Here is a 20206-nt window from a genome sequence, read left to right on the forward strand (position 1 = left end):
TTATTTTTAAGAACTGCCAAACCCTGTATATGATCATTTGTAAATCACTTCATGCCGTACTAAAGATAAGTTATTTTCGTAATAACTTTACACACTGAAATTACTCATTTGAAATATTAATATCAATTGACAGATATCTGTTTAAAGTATTCCAATATATTATTGAGCAATGGTTTGGAGATGTGTGTTTAGTTTCATATTTAGCCGTGTGTTTATTATTATTATTATTATTTTACTCCGGTGCTAGCTGCTATGTGCAATTCAAGACTTTGGCATCAATCTTGATGGATACATACACCTCTTGCTGCCTCCCATAATGCAACTGCTCGATCAACACGGAGTGGACAAGGATGTGAAGATGTATGTATCTCAGTCAGAGTTCGCGTTAATACCGGTATTATTGCTGTAGATATATGTTAACATTAGGTTTTCTTTGAAGTAGGTAGATCTCTACCTACTGGTATAAGATTTACTGATCTTATACCAGTAGGTAGAGATGAGAGCTACAGTAGAAAATAATAAGATGGCAACTATTAACAAGTTGTACTGGTGTTGTCTTTATACTAGTTATTTTTGCAGTTCGCTATCTCTGTATTCTCTCTTTCTCTGTTTACTATTACGTGATTATCTATGTATGAGTATAATTCACTTCAAGGTATCCACATTATTATATATTATTATATCGTAATAAGAACTAACCTCAACTTCTAAGTACTGGTAATCTAAACTGTGAAATAGTTAATATGCTATTTAGATAACATTTCTCATTCTACACTTTAGACTCTGTATCTAAGCATCGACATGACTGTACCTACTTAAACATCTCAATTTTATTCTAAGTTGTTGAGTAATACTCTAAACATTGATATCATGTTTAAACTGTTTCTACTCAAATATTCTATTTTATCCTCAATTTATTCTAATCTGTAGACAGGTGGTTATCTAGGCGTTGATATCATATGTAAGGTGTCAATACTTAATTATTGTGCTTCATTCTAAACTATAGAATGCCAGTCTAGACTATAGACTGTTAGTTTAAACTATAGACTGCTAGTCTAAACTATAGACTGCTAGTCTAAACTATAGACTGCTAGTCTAAACTATAGACTGCTAGTTTAAACTATAGACCGCTAGTCTAAACTATAGACCGCTAGTTTAAACTATAGACCGCTTGTCTAAACTATAGACGCTAGTCTAAACTATAGACTGCTAGTCTAAGATAAACTGCTTAGATAAACAATTGAAGCACATTATTATTGGAAGCATTATAAGGTCTCCTCCCTTGCTAGGTTAGCCCTGAAGACAGTTGAACGCCTAACTGACAGTTTGGACTTGTCTGACTTTGCATCAAAGATAATACATCCGATTATGCGATTGCTCGACTCGGTGAAGGATGGCCCACTTCCTCCTGACTTCACCAAGCAAGCGATGGCTACACTCTGTTCTCTGATGCCACAGCTGGGCAAGAAATATCGTATATTCATACCAATGGTTCAAAAGACTCTGCAAAGGCAGAGGATATCTGACCCGAGATACAGCAGCCTCGTGAGAGAAATCGCTGACGTATGTAGCCTCTGTTTTTAGTTGTAGAAGGATGTTTCGAGCGATTCTGACTCTAGATAAAAGCAGTGGCTTCACAATTTATTTTAGGCTTTTGTTATTTTTTGGATTGCCTGACTCTGATTTTAAAAATCTGATCTACATACAGTACATACAGTACATAGACACGCGGATTTGTTTCAATATCACTGCTTTTGTCTTCTGCGCTCAGTTTTCTCTACTTATCCTTGGTTATTCTCTCTCGTAGGTTTATTTGTGAAGTACGGATTTTGGTTGTTATATTATGTATCTCTTTCTATAAAATGATAACTTATTGTTGGACTGATTGAGATCTTCATGATTGGTTGGTCCAGGTTGGACAGACTTTTGAGTCCAGGTTGGACAGGCTTCTTGAGTGGTGTTTACAGTGAAAACTAGCTGCCCACTATGTCTAGATTGTTTTTAGCAGCTATTATATTTGCTTTGCGCTCTTGTAAAGGTTTTTTAGATTGACCATTTTGCTTGTCTTGTTGGTTTTTATATTAATTTCCCGGGTTTTGGTTTTGGAAATGTTCTTTTATTTGCCTGAAGAAACATAAACATGGATCATTAAGACATTTGTCATTGCTCTTTACTTGGTACCCTTAGACCCGTTAGACATTTGATGATACAGATTGTTGTTTTGTGAAATATTAACAACATTGAGTTGCTATTAACAGATTGTGACTATATATTATTGTAACTTACAGGGCACCATGTTTACTCCTGCTGTCAGGACATCTATCTGTCGTACCACCACCGACTCTGACCTAGCTAGTGCCCAGATACGCAAGGAGAAGCAGAAGGTGAAGTCAGATGAGATAATCAAAGCCTGCCGAGGAGCAACCAAGGTGTCTAAAGATGATTGGCTTGAATGGCTGAGAAGGTATTCTAGAATGTTCTATTGTTCAATTTATCCATCACCTGCTGCTATTCTTGCCTCTATCAATCTATACCATGCTTTGTGGATGTCCTCCATAGTAAACGTCCTTGCGCGCAACAGCCAAAGATGACTTTTTTATAAATTCTAGTTAATTGTCATTTTGAAACCAAAATAGGTTCAAAAACTCATAAACTGTTTGGTACACTTAACATGTTCGTTAACTTATTCCATTAATATTACAATTAATTTACAAACTCAGTGATTATTTTTGATGTTTTTTCCAGTTTACAGTTTATTAGCAATTAGTTTGGTAGTTTATATTGCGGATTCCAGTTATAAAAGATATGGTTTATTAAAGCAAACTGAAATGAACGGCTACTCTACAAATTACAATGTGTGATTGTGAATATGAACTGGAGATCTCTTGCCCAGTTAAATCTTTGAAGAAAATTCACTTCCTACCATCAAAGCAGATTTTGTGAGGTCTACTTTAAAAAAAAAGAATATCTTGGAAAAAAATATTTTTCAAGTCTCAAGTACTCATGGTTTTGCTAATTTCTATGCATCGAGAAGGATGCTACGGAGCTGTTATGCACTGCTTCAGATGCTTATTAGGGAAAGCTTGTGCAACTAGTTACTGTAATTATAACAATTACTATGAGCTATTATAACTACTTAACAACAGCAAGTTAATAACACTAGAAAGAGCTGTAACGACCACCACAACAGCAACTGTCACTATTAACTATGAGCTGTCGTGGTCTATTGGCATGGCTGGTAAGCAACCAGTTGTGTTTCAACCCAATTCAACAATACATGTTAATCTGCTGTGACTTCCTTGCGAAAATCACCTGCTGAAAGCTGTCCTAATACGCTCTCTAAATCAAAGCGAACTGCACAGATGTTAAGTTATTATAGCCACGTTCATGGTGACATACTTGCAATTGTCCGTCATTGTTGACCATAAATTCGTTTGTTTCATATGAAACTGAACAGTAAGTATTCAACTAGTGTCGGCATTAGTAATAGGTATATAGTGGTAAGATTCTCTATACTTCTGTTTGTTTTGAAGAACCAATATATTTCTTAGCAAATATCATTGATAGCTTGATAGATATTCACAGCTTATCTGCGTCTTGTTATGGGTACATAGCAAATATCTTGGTTTTAGGTTTAACCTAGAAGTGTTGAAATTGTCACCCGACCCATCTTTGAAGGCCTGTCATATTCTAGCCCAAAGCTATCCAACAGTTGCAAGGTTTGCATATTTTATTTTATGTCGCTCATAGTGTCAAAGCAGGTCCCTCATTTCTGTCAAATGGCCATTACTGCCTGGCAAGTGGCAATAACATGCTAAAACAGGTGTCAGTTGGTTATCTTAGTGACCTGTTATGATGAAGATGTTCTTTGAAATAAATAAAGACAAACATTGTCAAATTGTTTCATGAAAGAAGCTAGACTGATTACATCCCTTATCTTGTTCATGTTGTAACTTTTTTATGAGACAGATAATTGTGCCGAAGGTTGAAATGTTTGAAGAATTTTCTTTTGGTTTTTATGATTTATGTTGATTGTTTGCCTGTCATCTCGAAATACTGCATCAGAGTGGATGGCTGTTAGTGGATGGATGGGGGATTTTTTGCACTTGTTTATGCTGTAGTTTTGTATTCTCGAGTTACATTGATGTTGACATTACTGTGAAAATCACACAAGTGGTCAATTTGCGAAATCGCTCATTTAATATCTTACATAAAAAGAGATAATCATCTGATTTTCTAATCTAGCATGTGGACATGTGTTAATGTTGGATGTTGGATGCAGGATGCTGAATGAATTTATTTTCTGCGTTTTTAACCTCTACTCAAAGAAACTATTTGAGAATATATAAACATCACAGACAGTTTCAGTTATGTAACATCTCTTACTAAAAACTGGAAACTCTCGTATTTAGTTGTCCTTCCAATATGGGACTATCAGAACCATTGTCTCTTCTTATGTCGCTCGAATGAATTTGCTGGCCAAGGGAGACAAATCCAATTTTATGCATCAACAACAGGATAATTTAGTTTCTTTGTGTTAAAAATTGCTAATTGTTTGCTTTTTAAAACACCCACTTTTGGTGCCTTCTTCTGTTTGAGTACCTGCTTTGAAGCTATCTACACATGGCAGCAAAGTTACTTCCACATGGCAGGAATAGTATTTTATGAAGCCAAAACCACACTAGTATCAAAATGCTTTCTATAAATTGTACGAATCAGAGAGTAAGCCTATGAACCTCTCTGCTGTATCTTCCGAGACTGCTGCGTGTCATGTTCAGTTGTTAGTTATATGTTATCAAGTTACTGCTAATGCAGGCATCCTGTTAACCAGTGCTACAGCAGAGTAACATAACGTTAACAATTTTCATGTCATTTTAATGTTTATGTTTAAGATGTTTAACATCATAACATATTACTGTTATGAATATTAACATGAAAATTATGTTGGAAATATTGTTAACATGATGTTGATCTAACACCATGTTAACAATATTTTCAACACGATGTTTATGTTATGCTACGACAAAAACATTATTTCCTGTGATACACGTACAGGCAACTCTTCAATGCTGCATTTGTTTCCTGTTGGACTGAACTGAAAGAGGATGACAAGAAGGCTCTTATTGGTGAGATTGAAAAGGCATTGAAAGGCCAGAAGGTTCCGGAAATAGCTCAGAATCTACTCAACTTGGCAGAATTTATGGAGCATTGTGATTCTCAGGTATGTTTGCACATAATCACTGGATGTTGATTTGGATAAGGAATGGCATGTGTGGTGTTAGTGACTGCTCTCATTCAATCAAATTCACTCTATATGATTGTAAGTGTGAGTCAAGATAGGACCAGTTTTGAGTGACATAAACATAATAGTTTAATGTATTTACTGAATAAAGCTGTAAAGATTGGTTCTTACACATTAATATTACCGATTGCTAGTGTCCGCCAATCGCTACGCAGCTCAAAACTGTACAAGTGCTTGCAGATAATCAGCTGTTGGATTTTAACTTAATTCTGTGTCAATCATTTTGCAATGTAAGCCCTCTCTTCGACCAATCATACAATTGATTTACTTTAAATGTGTTATTTCTTTTCTACATTCTTGTTGCTTAAATTTATAGCTGCGATTGCGTGTAGCAGCCAATAATTGTGCGGTCTAAAAGTAGCGAGTATATTTGCTCACTTTTATTGCATTTGTTTGTTGACATGGCATGCATTGTTGTCATTTGTTGTTAAGAAGTTACAATTGCTCAACCGTTTCAAGTGATCATACTTGATTTGCTGTAAATTTATTCTGGGCCTAGATAATGATAAGCTAGTTAAATTGATGTAAAAAATTTGTCAGCGAAACGCCGTATCATCAACATCTCAGCATTAATCAAAATCATTGAGCAGCTGTCCTTAGTGTAAGTGGGCCGAATAGAATTCTCAATTTTAATAATTCTAGGGGGCTCTGCCGATAAACCCTGCGATTCTTGGAAAGCAAGCTATGAAATGTCGGGCATATGCCAAAGCCCTGCATTATGTAGAGGAAGAGTTCCACCAGTATGTAGGAACCAAACGCACTGTTGCCTCTGGTATGGAACTCATGGAGAAGCTTATCAGGTAAATGCAAACAGAAATACTGTAACAACATTTGTTAAGAAATAATTCTAAGATTTATTGTGATACGTAAAACCTATGGCCCTTTTTCCGAGCAAGAACTTCCAGAAAGATGTTATAGGAACTATAATTGACTACAATTTATCAGTTTGCGGATATGGAATCTCCCCTAAGAAACTTTTGATTATGCAGTAGTTCCTTGCTACTTTGCGGATCAGCTCTCACGGCTTTAGTACTTCACGAAAGGAGAAATATTTAAAAGCATATTTAATAAAAATTGACTAAAATATTAAATAAAAGTTCATTGAAAAAACAAAAACCAAAGAAAATAAATAATCATTATATAAATCTCAATGTTTGTCTGTCATTGGTGGATACAATTTAGGAATAAAAAAATCCAGTTTGTTGTGGATTTTTACTTGGAACCTTCAGGTCTGCAGACAGGCAATTCTATCCACTAGGCCAAGCGGGTACATTGTTATACAATGAACTGATTGTGATCATACTTATTATAACTACCAACCTTTAATGCCGATTGGTTAAAATGGCATGCTTTACGCTTCAGTTAGCATGCTTGGATATCATGACACAATCCATTTCCGTAACCCTGGCTTCAGAGGGACAGACACGGCTTTTATTATAGTAAAGATTTGGACTAGCTCAAGTTACTCAAGTTTATTGGGTTAAGAAACTTAACAAATTTAAAAGAAAGTTTTTATCCATAAACTTTTATTACTCGCGCAACGCTGAGTATTCATCTAGTAATAAGAAAAAACAAAAATAAATAAATCTCTTTCATATTCTGGCCCAGTGATGTCCCTCCGCAAGCATCAATGTGATAACAGTCGTCACAGTTCACCATTTGTTATTACATTTGGTAAAGTGTAAAAGTGCAAAGTAGTTGTAACATCTTTCATCATGCTTCTTAAACACTGTTGGTCTTCAAAATCATCTACTGAACTTAACCAAAAGAGGAAAATGCTTAGGATTGATGAAAAAGGAACTGAATTAGATATGAAAAAGGAACTGAATTAGATATAATAAAGGAACTGAATTAGATATAATAAAGGAACTGAATTAGATATAATAAAGGAACTGAATTAGATATAATAAAGGAACTGAATTAGATATAATAAAGGAACTGAATTAGATATAATAAAGGAACTGAATTAGATATAATAAAGGAACTGAATTAGATATAATAAAGGAACTGAATTAGATATAATAAAGGAACTGAATTAGATATAATAAAGGAACTGAATTAGATATAATAAAGGAACTGAATTAGATATAATAAAGGAACTGAATTAGATATAATAAAGGAACTGAATTAGATATAATAAAGGAACTGAATTAGATATAATAAAGGAACTGAATTAGATATAATAAAGGAACTGAATTAGATATAATAAAGGAACTGAATTAGATATAATAAAGGAACTGAATTAGATATAATAAAGGAACTGAATTAGATATAATAAAGGAACTGAATTAGATATAATAAAGGAACTGAATTAGATATAATAAAGGAACTGAATTAGATATAATAAAGGAACTGAATTAGATATAATAAAGGAACTGAATTAGATATAATAAAGGAACTGAATTAGATATAATAAAGGAACTGAATTAGATATAATAAAGGAACTGAATTAGATATAATAAAGGAACTGAATTAGATATAATAAAGTCATATTAAAAGATGATAAAAAAATAAAGCAACAAGTAGAAATGAAGTTTGATAGAGTCGATTTGGTGGATTTTTACTTTTCGCGGTCGTTAGTTCCAATTAACCAGGAAAAATGATAAATAACTGGATCGTACTTTTTCACTGAGGTGTCTGAGTGTATGATATTCTTACCATCTCATCATGTTATGTTTACAGTGTCAACAACAAGCTACAGCAGGCAGAAGCAGCTCAGGGAGTCTTACTCTATGCTAAGAAGAAATCTTTGGAGACATCAATGACCAGAAATGCTGTAAGTTGTGCAGCCTTCTGTTGTGAAATATGGGTACTAGATGTCACTTTTCTCCTGACCTCCAAAGCAGGTTTATATCACCTGTCATTTATTGTCACACTCAACTACATGTCACGATTTTTATGTTCTCAACGTAATCATGTCTTATTTTTCATTTTTAGCAGTGGTTTCTTGTCATTATGAATTGCTAGAAGGCATGTTAATTTGTAGCAATAGACTTCTTGATACATGGCAGCATCAAAATGTATACATGCCATGCACATCAAGTCTAGTGTTCTTGTGTTGTAGGTCTTGCTGCCATTTTGCACTCCGCTTGTTTTGGTTGACTTTTGTTAGTTTGCCTGGCTGCTCCCTTCGCTTCATAAAATATTAGCATCTCTATATTCTCTACTGGATTAAACTAAATTTATGCTGTTGTGCTGTCAGATGATCTTGATATTTTACTCTGTGCCACACCTTTATTTTTCCTCACCCTTACCTTCTACCCTTACCTTCTACCCTTACCTTCTACCCTTACCTTCTACCCTTACCTTCTACCCTTACCTTCTACCCTTACCTTCTACCCTTACCTTCTACCCTTACCTTCTACCCTTACCTTCTACCCTTACCTTCTACCCTTACCTTCTACCCTTACCTTCTACCCTTACCTTCTACCCTTACCTTCTACCCTTACCTTCTACCCTTACCTTCTACCCTTACCTTCTACCCTTACCTTCTACCCTTACCTTCTTCCCTTACCTTCTACCCTTACCTTCTACCCTTACCTTCTACCCTTACCTTCTACCCTTACCTTCTACCCTTACCTTCTACCCTTACCTTCTACCCTTACCTTCTACCCTTACCTTCTACCCTTACCTTCTACCCTTACCTTCTACCCTTACCTTCTACCCTTACCTTCTACCCTTACCTTCTACCCTTACCTTCTACCCTTACCTTCTACCCTTACCTTCTACCCTTACCTTCTACCCTTACCTTCTACCCTTACCTTCTACCCTTACCTTCTTCCCTTACCTTCTTCCCTTACCTTCTACCCTTACCTTCTACTCTTACCTTCTACCCTTACCTTCTACCCTTACCTTCTACCCTTACCTTCTACCCTTACCTTCTACCCTTACCTTCTACCCTTACCTTCTACCCTTACCTTCTACCCTTACCTTCTACCCTTACCTTCTACCCTTACCTTCTACCCTTACCTTCTACCCTTACCTTCTACCCTTACCTTCTACCCTTACCTTCTACCCTTACCTTCTACCCTTATCTTCTTCCCTTACCTTCTACCCTTACCTTCTACCCTTACCTTCTACCCTTACCTTCTACCCTTACCTTCTTCCCTTACCTTCTACCCTTACCTTCTACCCTTACCTTCTACCCTTACCTTCTTCCCTTACCTTCTACCCTTACCTTCTACCCTTACCTTCTTCCCTTACCTTCTACCCTTACCTTCTACCCTTACCTTCTACCCTTACCTTCTACCCTTACCTTCTACCCTTACCTTCTACCCTTACCTTCCACCCTTACCTTCTACCCTTACCTTCTACCCTTACCTTCTACCCTTACCTTCTACCCTTATCTTCTTCCCTTACCTTCTACCCTTACCTTCTACCCTTACCTTCTACCCTTACCTTCTACCCTTACCTTCTTCCCTTACCTTCTACCCTTAACTTCTACCCTTACCTTCTACCCTTACCTTCTACCCTTACCTTCTACCCTTACCTTCTACCCTTCTACCCTTACCTTCTTCCCTTACCTTCTACCCTTACCTTCTACCCTTACCTTCTACCCTTACCTTCTACCCTTACCTTCTACCCTTACCTTCTACCCTTACCTTCTACCCTTACCTTCTACCCTTACCTTCTTCCCTTACCTTCTACCCTTACCTTCTACCCTTACCTTCTACCCTTACCTTCTACCCTTACCTTCTACCCTTACCTTCTTCCCTTACCTTCTACCCTTACCTTCTACCCTTACCTTCTACCCTTACCTTCTACCCTTACCTTCTACCCTTACCTTCTACCCTTATCTTCTACCCTTACCTTCTACCCTTACCTTCTACCCTTACCTTCTACCCTTACCTTCTACCCTTACCTTCTTCCCTTACCTTCTACCCTTACCTTCTACCCTTACCTTCTACTCTTACCTTCTACCCTTACCTTCTACCCTTACCTTCTTCCCCACCCATTCTATCACTTTGTAATAGCTCCTCAAGAATTACACTGAAACTGACCCTGTTTGGTTTTGACTCTTTTCTATGCAAACCTGGATACCATAATGAACTTCAACAACCCAAAGCATCCTCTTTGTTATTCCCGCTGAGTTTGTTGTCTTATGTTCTGTTTTCATGTTACTGAACATCACACCACACGGAACTCTGTATACATAAGTGCTGTCTTAGGGCCAGTCGATGCTGCCGGGAGGAAAGATACCAGGACACTTCTATGAGAAACTGCACCAATGGGAGGAGGCAAAGAGGGTCTATGAGGAAGAGCTTATGTTGGAACGACAGACTCGTAAGACCAGTCGACCAGATGGGAAACGGCTACAGAGGAGAACAGCTACCCTCGGGAGGATGAGGTGTTTGGAGGAGCTTGGAGAGTGGTTGGTATTTCATTGTTGGTTTTGGAACTGTTAAGGGAGCTGTTGGGTCTGTTAGTGTTTCATGCTAAACTTGGAGGGGGTTACGAGTAGGCCAATAGGCAGTCTGTAAACACGCAGTCAATTAGTTGTTTCAAGTTAGGCTGACTTCTTTAGTGACTTGTTCCAACTATTAGAGAACAACCGTATGGAAGAATAAGGTGGGATCGTCTCTTTTTCTTTTTGACCATGTTTTTACTGCAGGCAAACCTTGACATACTTTGTTGTTCAAAACAAATATTATTTTGTTAATCTATTTTATTGCGTTTTAATCATTTTATAGTCCAATAAAGACACTGATGAATATTTCAAGTAATTACATATACTATCAAATCTAATGCATTACATAAAGCTATGTAAAAATTAAATTAATAAAATCAGTAGCAAGTTTTTATTGCTACTTTGCCACATACAGCCCATGTGTACCCCAGACACATACAACCCATGTATACCCCAGACATATACAACCCATGTGTACCCCAGACATATACAACCCATGTGTACCCCAGACACATACAACCCATGTGTACCCCAGACATATACAACCCATGTGTACCCCAGACACATACAACCCATGTGTACCTCAGACACATACAACCCATGTGTACCTCAGACACATACAACCCATGTATACCCCAGACATATACAACCCATGTGTACCCCAGACATATACAACCCATGTGTACCCCAGACACATACAACCCATGTATACCCCAGACATATACAACCCATGTGTACCCCAGACATATACAACCCATGTGTACCCCAGACACATACAACCCATGTGTACCTCAGACACATACAACCCATGTGTACCCTAGACATATACAACCCATGTTTACCTCAGACACATACAACCCATGTGTACCCCAGACATATACAACCCATGTGTACCCCAGACATATACAACCCATGTGTACCCTAGACACATACAACCCATGTGTACCCTAGACATATACATCCCATGTGTACCCCAGACACATACAACCCATGTGTACCCCAGACATATACAACCCGTGTGTACCCCAGACACATACAACCCATGTGTACCCTAGACATATACAACCCATGTGTACCCCAGACACATACAACCCATGTGTACCCCAGACATATACAACCCGTGTGTACCCCAGACACATACAACCCATGTGTACCCCAGACACATACAACCCATGTGTACCCCAGACATATACAACCCGTGTGTACCCCAGACACATACAACCCGTGTGTACCCCAGACACATACAACCCATGTATACCCCATATGGTACTGTAACCATTCATAAAGTAATTCTTGCTCAACTTTCACCTTGATGCTCCCCAACAACGCTCTTTATATTGTACAGGGGAGCTATAAATGATATACTGAGTGGAGATGACGTCTGCTCTTGGGAGAATGCTGCTGATGATCTCAAACATTCCATGTCAAGAATGGCAGCATCTTCTGCATGGGGATGCGGTAAGCTTATTTACATGGCTGTCATGCTTTATTGGTGAGGGTGCGTTGGAACAATCAAAAAGTGTAGTGATTTGCTTGTATTATCGATTAGAGAAATCTGCTCAGTCTGGTGCTCTTATAGAGCCACTCATAGAGCTACTCATACAGCTACTCATGAATTTCTGGCTTTAGCTACAGTTCTTTATGACTCAGCATCGAACACTTACAGCATCAGAATATAATTTAGAAGTACCAAATATTTGATGTGTCACATTCGCTTAACAATTATTCCTGCAAAACTATTGTATGTCAATAATATCATTTGATGCATACATGTCAGAGAGTGGAGTTGGTTGATCACACATATTTTTTATGCTGCGTTTAATGAACTCTTATATAGAGTGAGTTCTGAAAAGTTTTGAGACTTTTTAGCAAGTTCCAGAACATTTCAAATTTAATTAAGATGCAGCCAGAAAATGTTTAATACTAAAATCATAAAGCAAGCTCTAGCTAAAAATGAAAACCTGCATACGAAACTATGATAGATTTATCTATCGTATTGATTTATTTATTGATTTACTTGAAGGCGGTGTAAAATTTAAAATAAAAATTAATAAAGGCCGTGTTGTTAGATCAGTCTCAGTTGCATCATGGGAACTTGAAAGCAATGCCTGCAATGTAACATACACCACTTCTGTGTGTTTGCTCTATTGAGCTTGTTTCTTTCTCTTCCTGCAGACGATGTGGCGAGGATGAGTAACTATGTCGACTACATCGCTAGAGACACATTTGATGGTCTCTTCTACAGATCGGTGCTCAAGATATTGCAGGTAAAGCAACTGTCGGTAGACCAAGAAAGGGAAAAGGACAGAGCCCGGCTGACTACTCGATATTATTCTGAGGCTCATGACTACATTCACAAAGCTAGGGATATGCTAAGTACGGAGCTGGCTGCCCTTGCCTCTGAAAGCTATAGCAGGTTGGTTGGCATGCTAGAACAGATAATTTGAAAAGTTACAGCGATCGGGTGTCAAACTAGAGCAGGTTGGCTGGCATGCTAAAATAGGCGGTGTAAAGGTCGCAGCATTAGGATGACAAACTAGAGCGGGTGAGTTGGCATACGAAAGCAGATAGGCTCAAAAGCTATCACAATAGGGGACAAACTAGAACAGGTATTTTGGCTAGCCAAGTTTTTAACCCTAATAAGTTATTTTAACAGGAGTCATGTTTACATTAGCTTAGTTTATACAATATATATTCATATACTTCATATTCATATGTATTCAATATACAGCTCATCAAAATTGATTTTGCGATTTTATTGGTAGGAGGGATAGCTGTCTGTCTTTTCAATGCTGATGTTTTAGTGAAATTTATTAAAATTGATATTTTATTATTAAAATTTTTGATGTTGATGTTTTTGCTCAAAATTTGTTAATGCACTTTTAATCTTTCGAAATATTTTGGCACTTTATCATTTTCTTACCAAATACAATATACAACATTTTGATTATATTTTGTGAATTCATAATTTTATGTATTCATTATTGAGTATAATAATTACATTTTAGTTCGTGTATTTGTGCATACATAGTATTTTATTTGTTATTTCTCTTCCAAAGATATTCACCTTGAAAATGTTTAAAGGTTGACTTGCAACAAAATTCACATTACAGTTATTTGGTATCAAAAGATTCACCATGTCTTACTCTGCTGTGTTGTAGGTGCAAAATATGTAGAAATGTGATTACAAGCTCCTAAAAGCTCAAAAACGAACAGTTAATTGCCGCCATCTCGAAACCGCAGCAGATTGGAATCAATTTATTTCTCTGACGTAGTCAAACGATTTGGTTATTGGTTTGACGCGTGATGTTTTCACGTGAATTGAAAGGCCAATAAAAGGCTCAATGTAAAACTTATCGTAGCAATAGTTTATGACAAACACTTCGGGTTTTACTTAAGACCCCGTATCAAATATAGATGCTCGCTACTTTACAGTTTTGTTTCGACTTGGTCTAATCGTCTAGTCGTAATCTGATCATGCGACCCATACTTCCTGCCAAACAGCGCGAATATTTTATTGCAGCATTTTTCGACTATCACAGGGGACCAACAGGCTTGTCATGTTTATCAGAGGATGATATGCAATCCTTCAAGCTAAGGTTAAAGAATTAAACAAATGTCTACGGTAGCTTTTGAGATACCAGTGCTGAAAGTGACAGCATTACAACGATGATGAAACAGACGCCCAAGAACAATAGACATGGTTTCATTGAACGCGTGAAGTATATTTGTTAAAATATTTCGACGAATGAGGTTGCATGAAAGTGTAAACAGAAGCCATCTTGTTTAGCTACGTCCCATTTGAGCCGTTTTGGAAAGGGATTCTAATTTACGGCAGTTTCGTGATGGCGGCGATTAACTGTTCGTTTTTGAGCTTTTAAGAGCTTGTAATCACATTTCCACATATTTTGCACCTACAACACAGCAGAGTAAGACGTGGTGAATCTTTTGATACCAAATAACTGTAATGTGAATTTTGTTGCAAGTCAACCTTTAATGTTGCCATCATGTTGATAAGCCCAGACATTCTCATGCATTTCCAAGCTATTCTGACACTTACTGCATGGTTCTCATTCTGACACTTACTGCATGGTTTTCATTGTGACACTTACTGCATGTTTCTCATTCTGACACTTACTGCATGGTTCTCATTCTGACACTTACTGCATGGTTCTCATTCTGACATTTACTGCATGGTTCTCATTGTGACACTTACTGCATGTTTCTTATTATGACACTTACTGCATAGTTCTCATTCTTACACTTACTGCATGGTTCTCATTCTGACACTTATTGCATGGTTCTCATTGTGACACTTACTGCATGTTTCTTATTATGACACTTACTGCATAGTTCTCATTCTGACACTTACTGAATGGTTCTCATTGTGAAACTTACTGCATGTTTCTTATTATGACACTTACTGCATAGTTCTCATTCTGACACTTACTGCATGGTTCTCATCCTAACACTTACTGCATGGCTCTCATTCTGACACTGCATGGTTCTCATTCTGACACTTACTGCATGATTATCATTCTGACATTTATTGCATGGTTCTCATCATGACACTTACTGCATAGTTCCCATTGTGACACTTACTGCATGGTTCTCATTCTGACACTGCGTGGTTCTCATTCTGACAACTTTATGTACTTCTATCCATGCAGAGCTTATGGTGCCATGGTCAATGTGCAGATGCTAGCAGAACTAGAGGAAGTTATACAGTATGATCTAGTTGTTGAACAAAGAGAGTGTATCAGGTAGGTGGTGGACAGACAACTCCTAGTTATTAGTTCATGGTTAACTTTCATTTTTTCGTTACATCATTTTATCATTGTCGGTCATCTTTATAGACAACTTTTATCGTTAAAAACATGCAACTTTTGCGATGAATTTTTGAAAACGATGCTTTTGTTTGCAATTTTTTTATTATAGTATCAAAACAACACCCAAAAATACTATTAAATAAAAGTATAATGAATTCGTGAATGAGCGCATGTGCAAACGGCTTGCTGACGTAAAAAAATGATGGATTTTTAAAATATTTTACTAATATAAACCATTTAGTTCTGAATTAAGTTTGATAGAAATGGCCATAGAACTTGAGCTTGCTTAATATTTATTGTCTCAAAGCAAATTGTTGAGGCCACATTTTACCAGGTTGTTACGCAAAGACCAAAATATAAATCGTGATTATTTAGTGTTGCTTTTTGTCTGCTGTCTGTCAAGCCTTTATATTTGGCAAGCTGACATATTTCTAGTGTTAGGACACTCGTGTGTTGAATGTGTTATAAACAGCGATGTATTATTTTTAACTAGTGTTATTCACTTTTAACTCAAATATTTCAATATAACTCCCAACTAATTTTGATGTCTTTGTAATCACAATTCAAACTACAAGTAAAATATATATACAAAGCTAAATATTCACTTCATCAGAGTTGCAGTAAGATGAGTATGTCTCTGGTTTGTTGTAGAGAGATGAGTATGTCTCTGGTTTGTTGTAGAGAGATGAGTATGTCTCTGGTTTGTTGTAGAGAGATGAGTATGTCTCTGGTTTGTTGTAGAGAGATGAGTATGTCTCTGGTTTGTTGTAGAGAGATGAGTATGTCTCTGGTTTGTTGTAGAGAGATGAGTATGTCTCTGGTTTGTTGTAGAGAGATGAGTATGTCTCTGGTTTGTTGTAGAGAGATGAGTATGTCTCTGGTTTGTTGTAGAGAGATGAGTATGTCTCTGGTTTGTTGTAGAGAGATGTGGTGGAAGAGAATGAATGGCTGCCAGAAGACAGTCGAGGACTGGTCCAAACTTCTCAGGGTTCACTCTCTCGTGCTTGAACCACATCAGGACTCAAAGCCATGGCTCAAGTTTGCCTCTCTCTGCCGACAGAATGGAAGGATGGTATGCCTGTTAGATACACAGATAGCCTGTTAGATACGCAGATAGCCTGTTAGATACGCAGATAGCCTGTTAGATACACAGATAGCCTGTTAGATACGCAGATAGCCTGTTAGATACACAGATAGCCTGTTAGATACGCAGATAGCTTATTAGATATGTACTGCTAAGTTATTGATATCTTTGCTTATAGAGGAGAGCGTTATTGTGGAGCATCAAGTTAAAATAACCTTGTAAATATACATAAAGATCTATCTAGTCTTCCGCTTTCGTTACTCGCTCAACAAAGAGTATGAAGAAGTTCATACATACATTAAGTTGGAAGAATTTACTATCATTACTTGGTATCACTTTGAATATTACACGTTGAACTGCAGTCTTTCTGTCATATGTATCGAGAGTTTTCATTTAAAAGTATGAATGCAGTTTCCACCTGACTTTAAAGGAAACTGGCAGACACAACAAAATGGTTGATAGCAACATTGACCAGCCATTTTGACAGCAAAGCTAGACATTCATGTATCCCCCCTACTAGGAGATATGACAGCATAGTTGTCTTCCCCTGGAGTGACATTAGGAAACGCACAGGGTTTAAGTGCGTGTATAATCTAGACTGACTGATAGGAGTTGTGCTATTATGTAGTTGTTACTAATCAATAGTAAGCTTAGATAAGTTGTGTGCTCCTGTGGCTCTGCAATAAACATCATGTTAAATATACTGTATATACTTGCAGCCAGACAAACACAGCCTTGTTGGCTGTGCTATTCGTGTATATACAGTAGTCTGTACATATACATTATACGTATACGTATAAATAGTCAAATTCATTCCAAAATCTTTTCAATCTCACTCCCTTGTCCCTTTCAAAATGAAAAACTAAACATGACTTTTTGGTTGAATGACTGTATAGTAACTGTGGTATTATTGGTTTGTATTAACAACTTTACTCTTTTTTCTTTTCACTTTCACTTGGTTTAGTCTCCATGATTACGTTAAGTTAATATAACAGTAAGTTAATTTTAAATTGAGTTAAGGTCTGCGCTTTAAAGCAAAAATAAAAATATCATAAAAGGAAAATATCGCATATGACTGAAATAAAGTAAAAATATATATTAGATACATGTATATGTCGGTTTCTGTCGCATGTTTGACAAGAGAGAAACGGCTCACTTCAATGGCATAGTTCAAGGCTAGCTATGGGATTCTTGTTACTTAAATCGAATCTGAGAACTTGCACTGATTTGATGCTTTACATTATATGGAATTTCTTACACATTACGATGCAAAAACTTTATACATAAATTGTTTAAGCTCAGTGGAATTCATGTGAAAGGTTTACTTACATTCTTGGGGCGTCTACTGTATTAGAGACGTCTACTGTATACAGGTAACTATGACCACGCTAATATAAGTGAAGCAGGTCATCAACATTATATTTCTACCAACTGATATGAATATGGAATAGTCACTAAAGACTAGTAAACTGTTGAGTATTGTATGCTAGTGTGACCTGGTAAATGTAAGCTAAAGTGTTGAACAGTAGTTTGGTGTGACCAGGCAATGTCGGACAGTATACTAAGAAGGCTACAGAGCTCGATGGCCAAGGTAACTGAAGATGTACAGTTAAAGATTCACATTGCTCTTCTCAAGCAAGAGTGGATGAAGGAGCAAGTGAGTAGCCAATTACATGTTTCCGTGTCGACGTCTAAATGGCCAGTCATATTAAAGTCACTTCTTTCACCTTTATTCACAGCAAGCTATTTCAAGCAATATTTTGCTCAGAAGTTGTCTTCTCATTGTTACATTCAGCTGAATTTTTGTACTGGGTACATAAGAGGCAAACATTTAGCTCCAGTTTTGAAGTCGATGTTGAATCTAAAAAATTTTGAAATTATTTGTGTACAGAACTCCTTGGTCTAGCGTACTAGCGAAACTAATTTTTATCACATAAAACTTTGCCAGTGTTTATTAAATATTAACAAATTGACAGAAATTGAAAATGTTACGATTTAAACACAATCATCTAGCTGGTTTTCTTTCATAATTAATTCTGTAATGCTAATGATTTTAGGTCTAATAAATGCTGTTTAAATATCGCACACATAAATTTAAAATTCGTCAGTAAAGCTGGCTGAAATACATAAAACAGTTCAATCTGCCATTTCTGCTAAATTATAGAGTGATATGAAATATTACATAGACAGCTGCTAGTAGTGCTTGTTTACATTTCTTTAATGTACTGCTGAGTGAGTGGCTTTATAATTGAAATAAATACAAATTTCATCATACATGTTTAAATGATTATTTGTTAGAAAATAAATGGTACTCTTTTCTCAATTGTCTAATACTTGGAAAGCATATGCTTTGATAATTTTATTGCTTACAACTAGTCATTACATCTTTTTAATAACTTCTATCTGAACAATTGATCTGACATTTTGTTGAACGAAACTCTACAAGTGTTCTGTCATACGGTATCATTGGCAGTTAACAATTGTTTGTTGGCCGTTTATTGGTTACCCGCTCTACATGTTGAGATACTCTGAATAGTAAATTGAATGTGTTAAATATTTTCAATCTACATGTATATATGTCAGTGTTTGTTTTTTGTTTTCATCCCTGTGTCCAGCCAAAATGAAAAATCTGTATTACACTGGGTTTGATATTTGAACCTGCAGATCTAGGGCAGCTATCTTAACTATTAGACTAGGCGTCCAACTGTGATTAATAATAATCAAGATATTCATTAGATCTGTTAAAATACTCGCGCTTAAAGGGCTTGGGCTTATTAACTAGCACAGTTGATCATTACACGATTATTAAGCCGTCTGCAAACACGGCTATTGTTTTAGTAAAGATTACTAACTAGTTATGAGGTAAGTTACTCAAGTTCAGTGGGTAATTATTTTACCTAGTAGCCCTGCAACGCCAGGCATTAGGCTAGCTTATTGATATCATTGCAAGTAAATCTATTTATATATACCGATACTATTTTCGATTATTAAAAGTCTCGTTAAATGTCACAAGCTTCACAGAACTCAATCACAGAACTGCAATCAGATATCACAGAACTGCAATCAGATGTCACAGAGCTGCCATCAAATGTCACAAAGCTGTCATCATTGTTGAAATGCTGTTGTCAGATGCCACAAAGAAGTTAAACTGTCTCACAATATTGTCGTTGCGTCAATTGTCATCATGCTGTCATCAAATGTCATGTGTCATTACTAATGACAGGAACATATCTGTAGAATGACAAGGAGAAGGAGCTGGTCAATCTAAGCAAGTTTGTCAAGGCAAACACAGTCAAACTCAACCAGTACAGAGGAGAAGGGCGAAGCCTCCTTTCAAAGTGCGTAACTCGTATCTGAGTTTGGTTCTCAGTCTATCTGAGTTTGGTCTTCAGCTAATTAATTTGTTAAGCGTTTATACTAATTACGCGCAGTACTGAAAAGTGGACCAATCATAAGTGATAATAGAATACTAATTACAGGCAGTACTGAAAGGTGGACCAATCATAAGTGACAATAGAATACTAATTACACGCAGTACTGAAAGGTGGACCAATTATAAGTGACAATAGAATACTAATTACACG

General features: G+C 36.7%; 1 protein-coding gene across 1 annotated transcript in view; it reads left to right on the plus strand.

The window, feature by feature from the left end:
- The window catches only part of LOC137403673 (serine/threonine-protein kinase mTOR-like), an 89187-nt gene that overhangs the window by 50486 nt on the left and 18495 nt on the right, over window positions 1–20206 (plus strand). The window contains exons 24-37 of the mRNA XM_068089672.1: window positions 248–360; window positions 1290–1563; window positions 2289–2464; window positions 3633–3719; window positions 5056–5221; window positions 5945–6102; window positions 7985–8078; window positions 10471–10673; window positions 12055–12167; window positions 12885–13125; window positions 15380–15472; window positions 16460–16610; window positions 18166–18279; window positions 19860–19960. Coding sequence (XP_067945773.1) covers window positions 248–360; window positions 1290–1563; window positions 2289–2464; window positions 3633–3719; window positions 5056–5221; window positions 5945–6102; window positions 7985–8078; window positions 10471–10673; window positions 12055–12167; window positions 12885–13125; window positions 15380–15472; window positions 16460–16610; window positions 18166–18279; window positions 19860–19960 — 2084 coding nt within the window. The remainder of the gene's footprint in view (window positions 1–247; window positions 361–1289; window positions 1564–2288; window positions 2465–3632; window positions 3720–5055; window positions 5222–5944; window positions 6103–7984; window positions 8079–10470; window positions 10674–12054; window positions 12168–12884; window positions 13126–15379; window positions 15473–16459; window positions 16611–18165; window positions 18280–19859; window positions 19961–20206) is intronic.

Source organism: Watersipora subatra, chromosome 9 (assembly GCF_963576615.1).
Source record: "Watersipora subatra chromosome 9, tzWatSuba1.1, whole genome shotgun sequence".
Taxonomy (NCBI): domain Eukaryota; kingdom Metazoa; phylum Bryozoa; class Gymnolaemata; order Cheilostomatida; family Watersiporidae; genus Watersipora; species Watersipora subatra.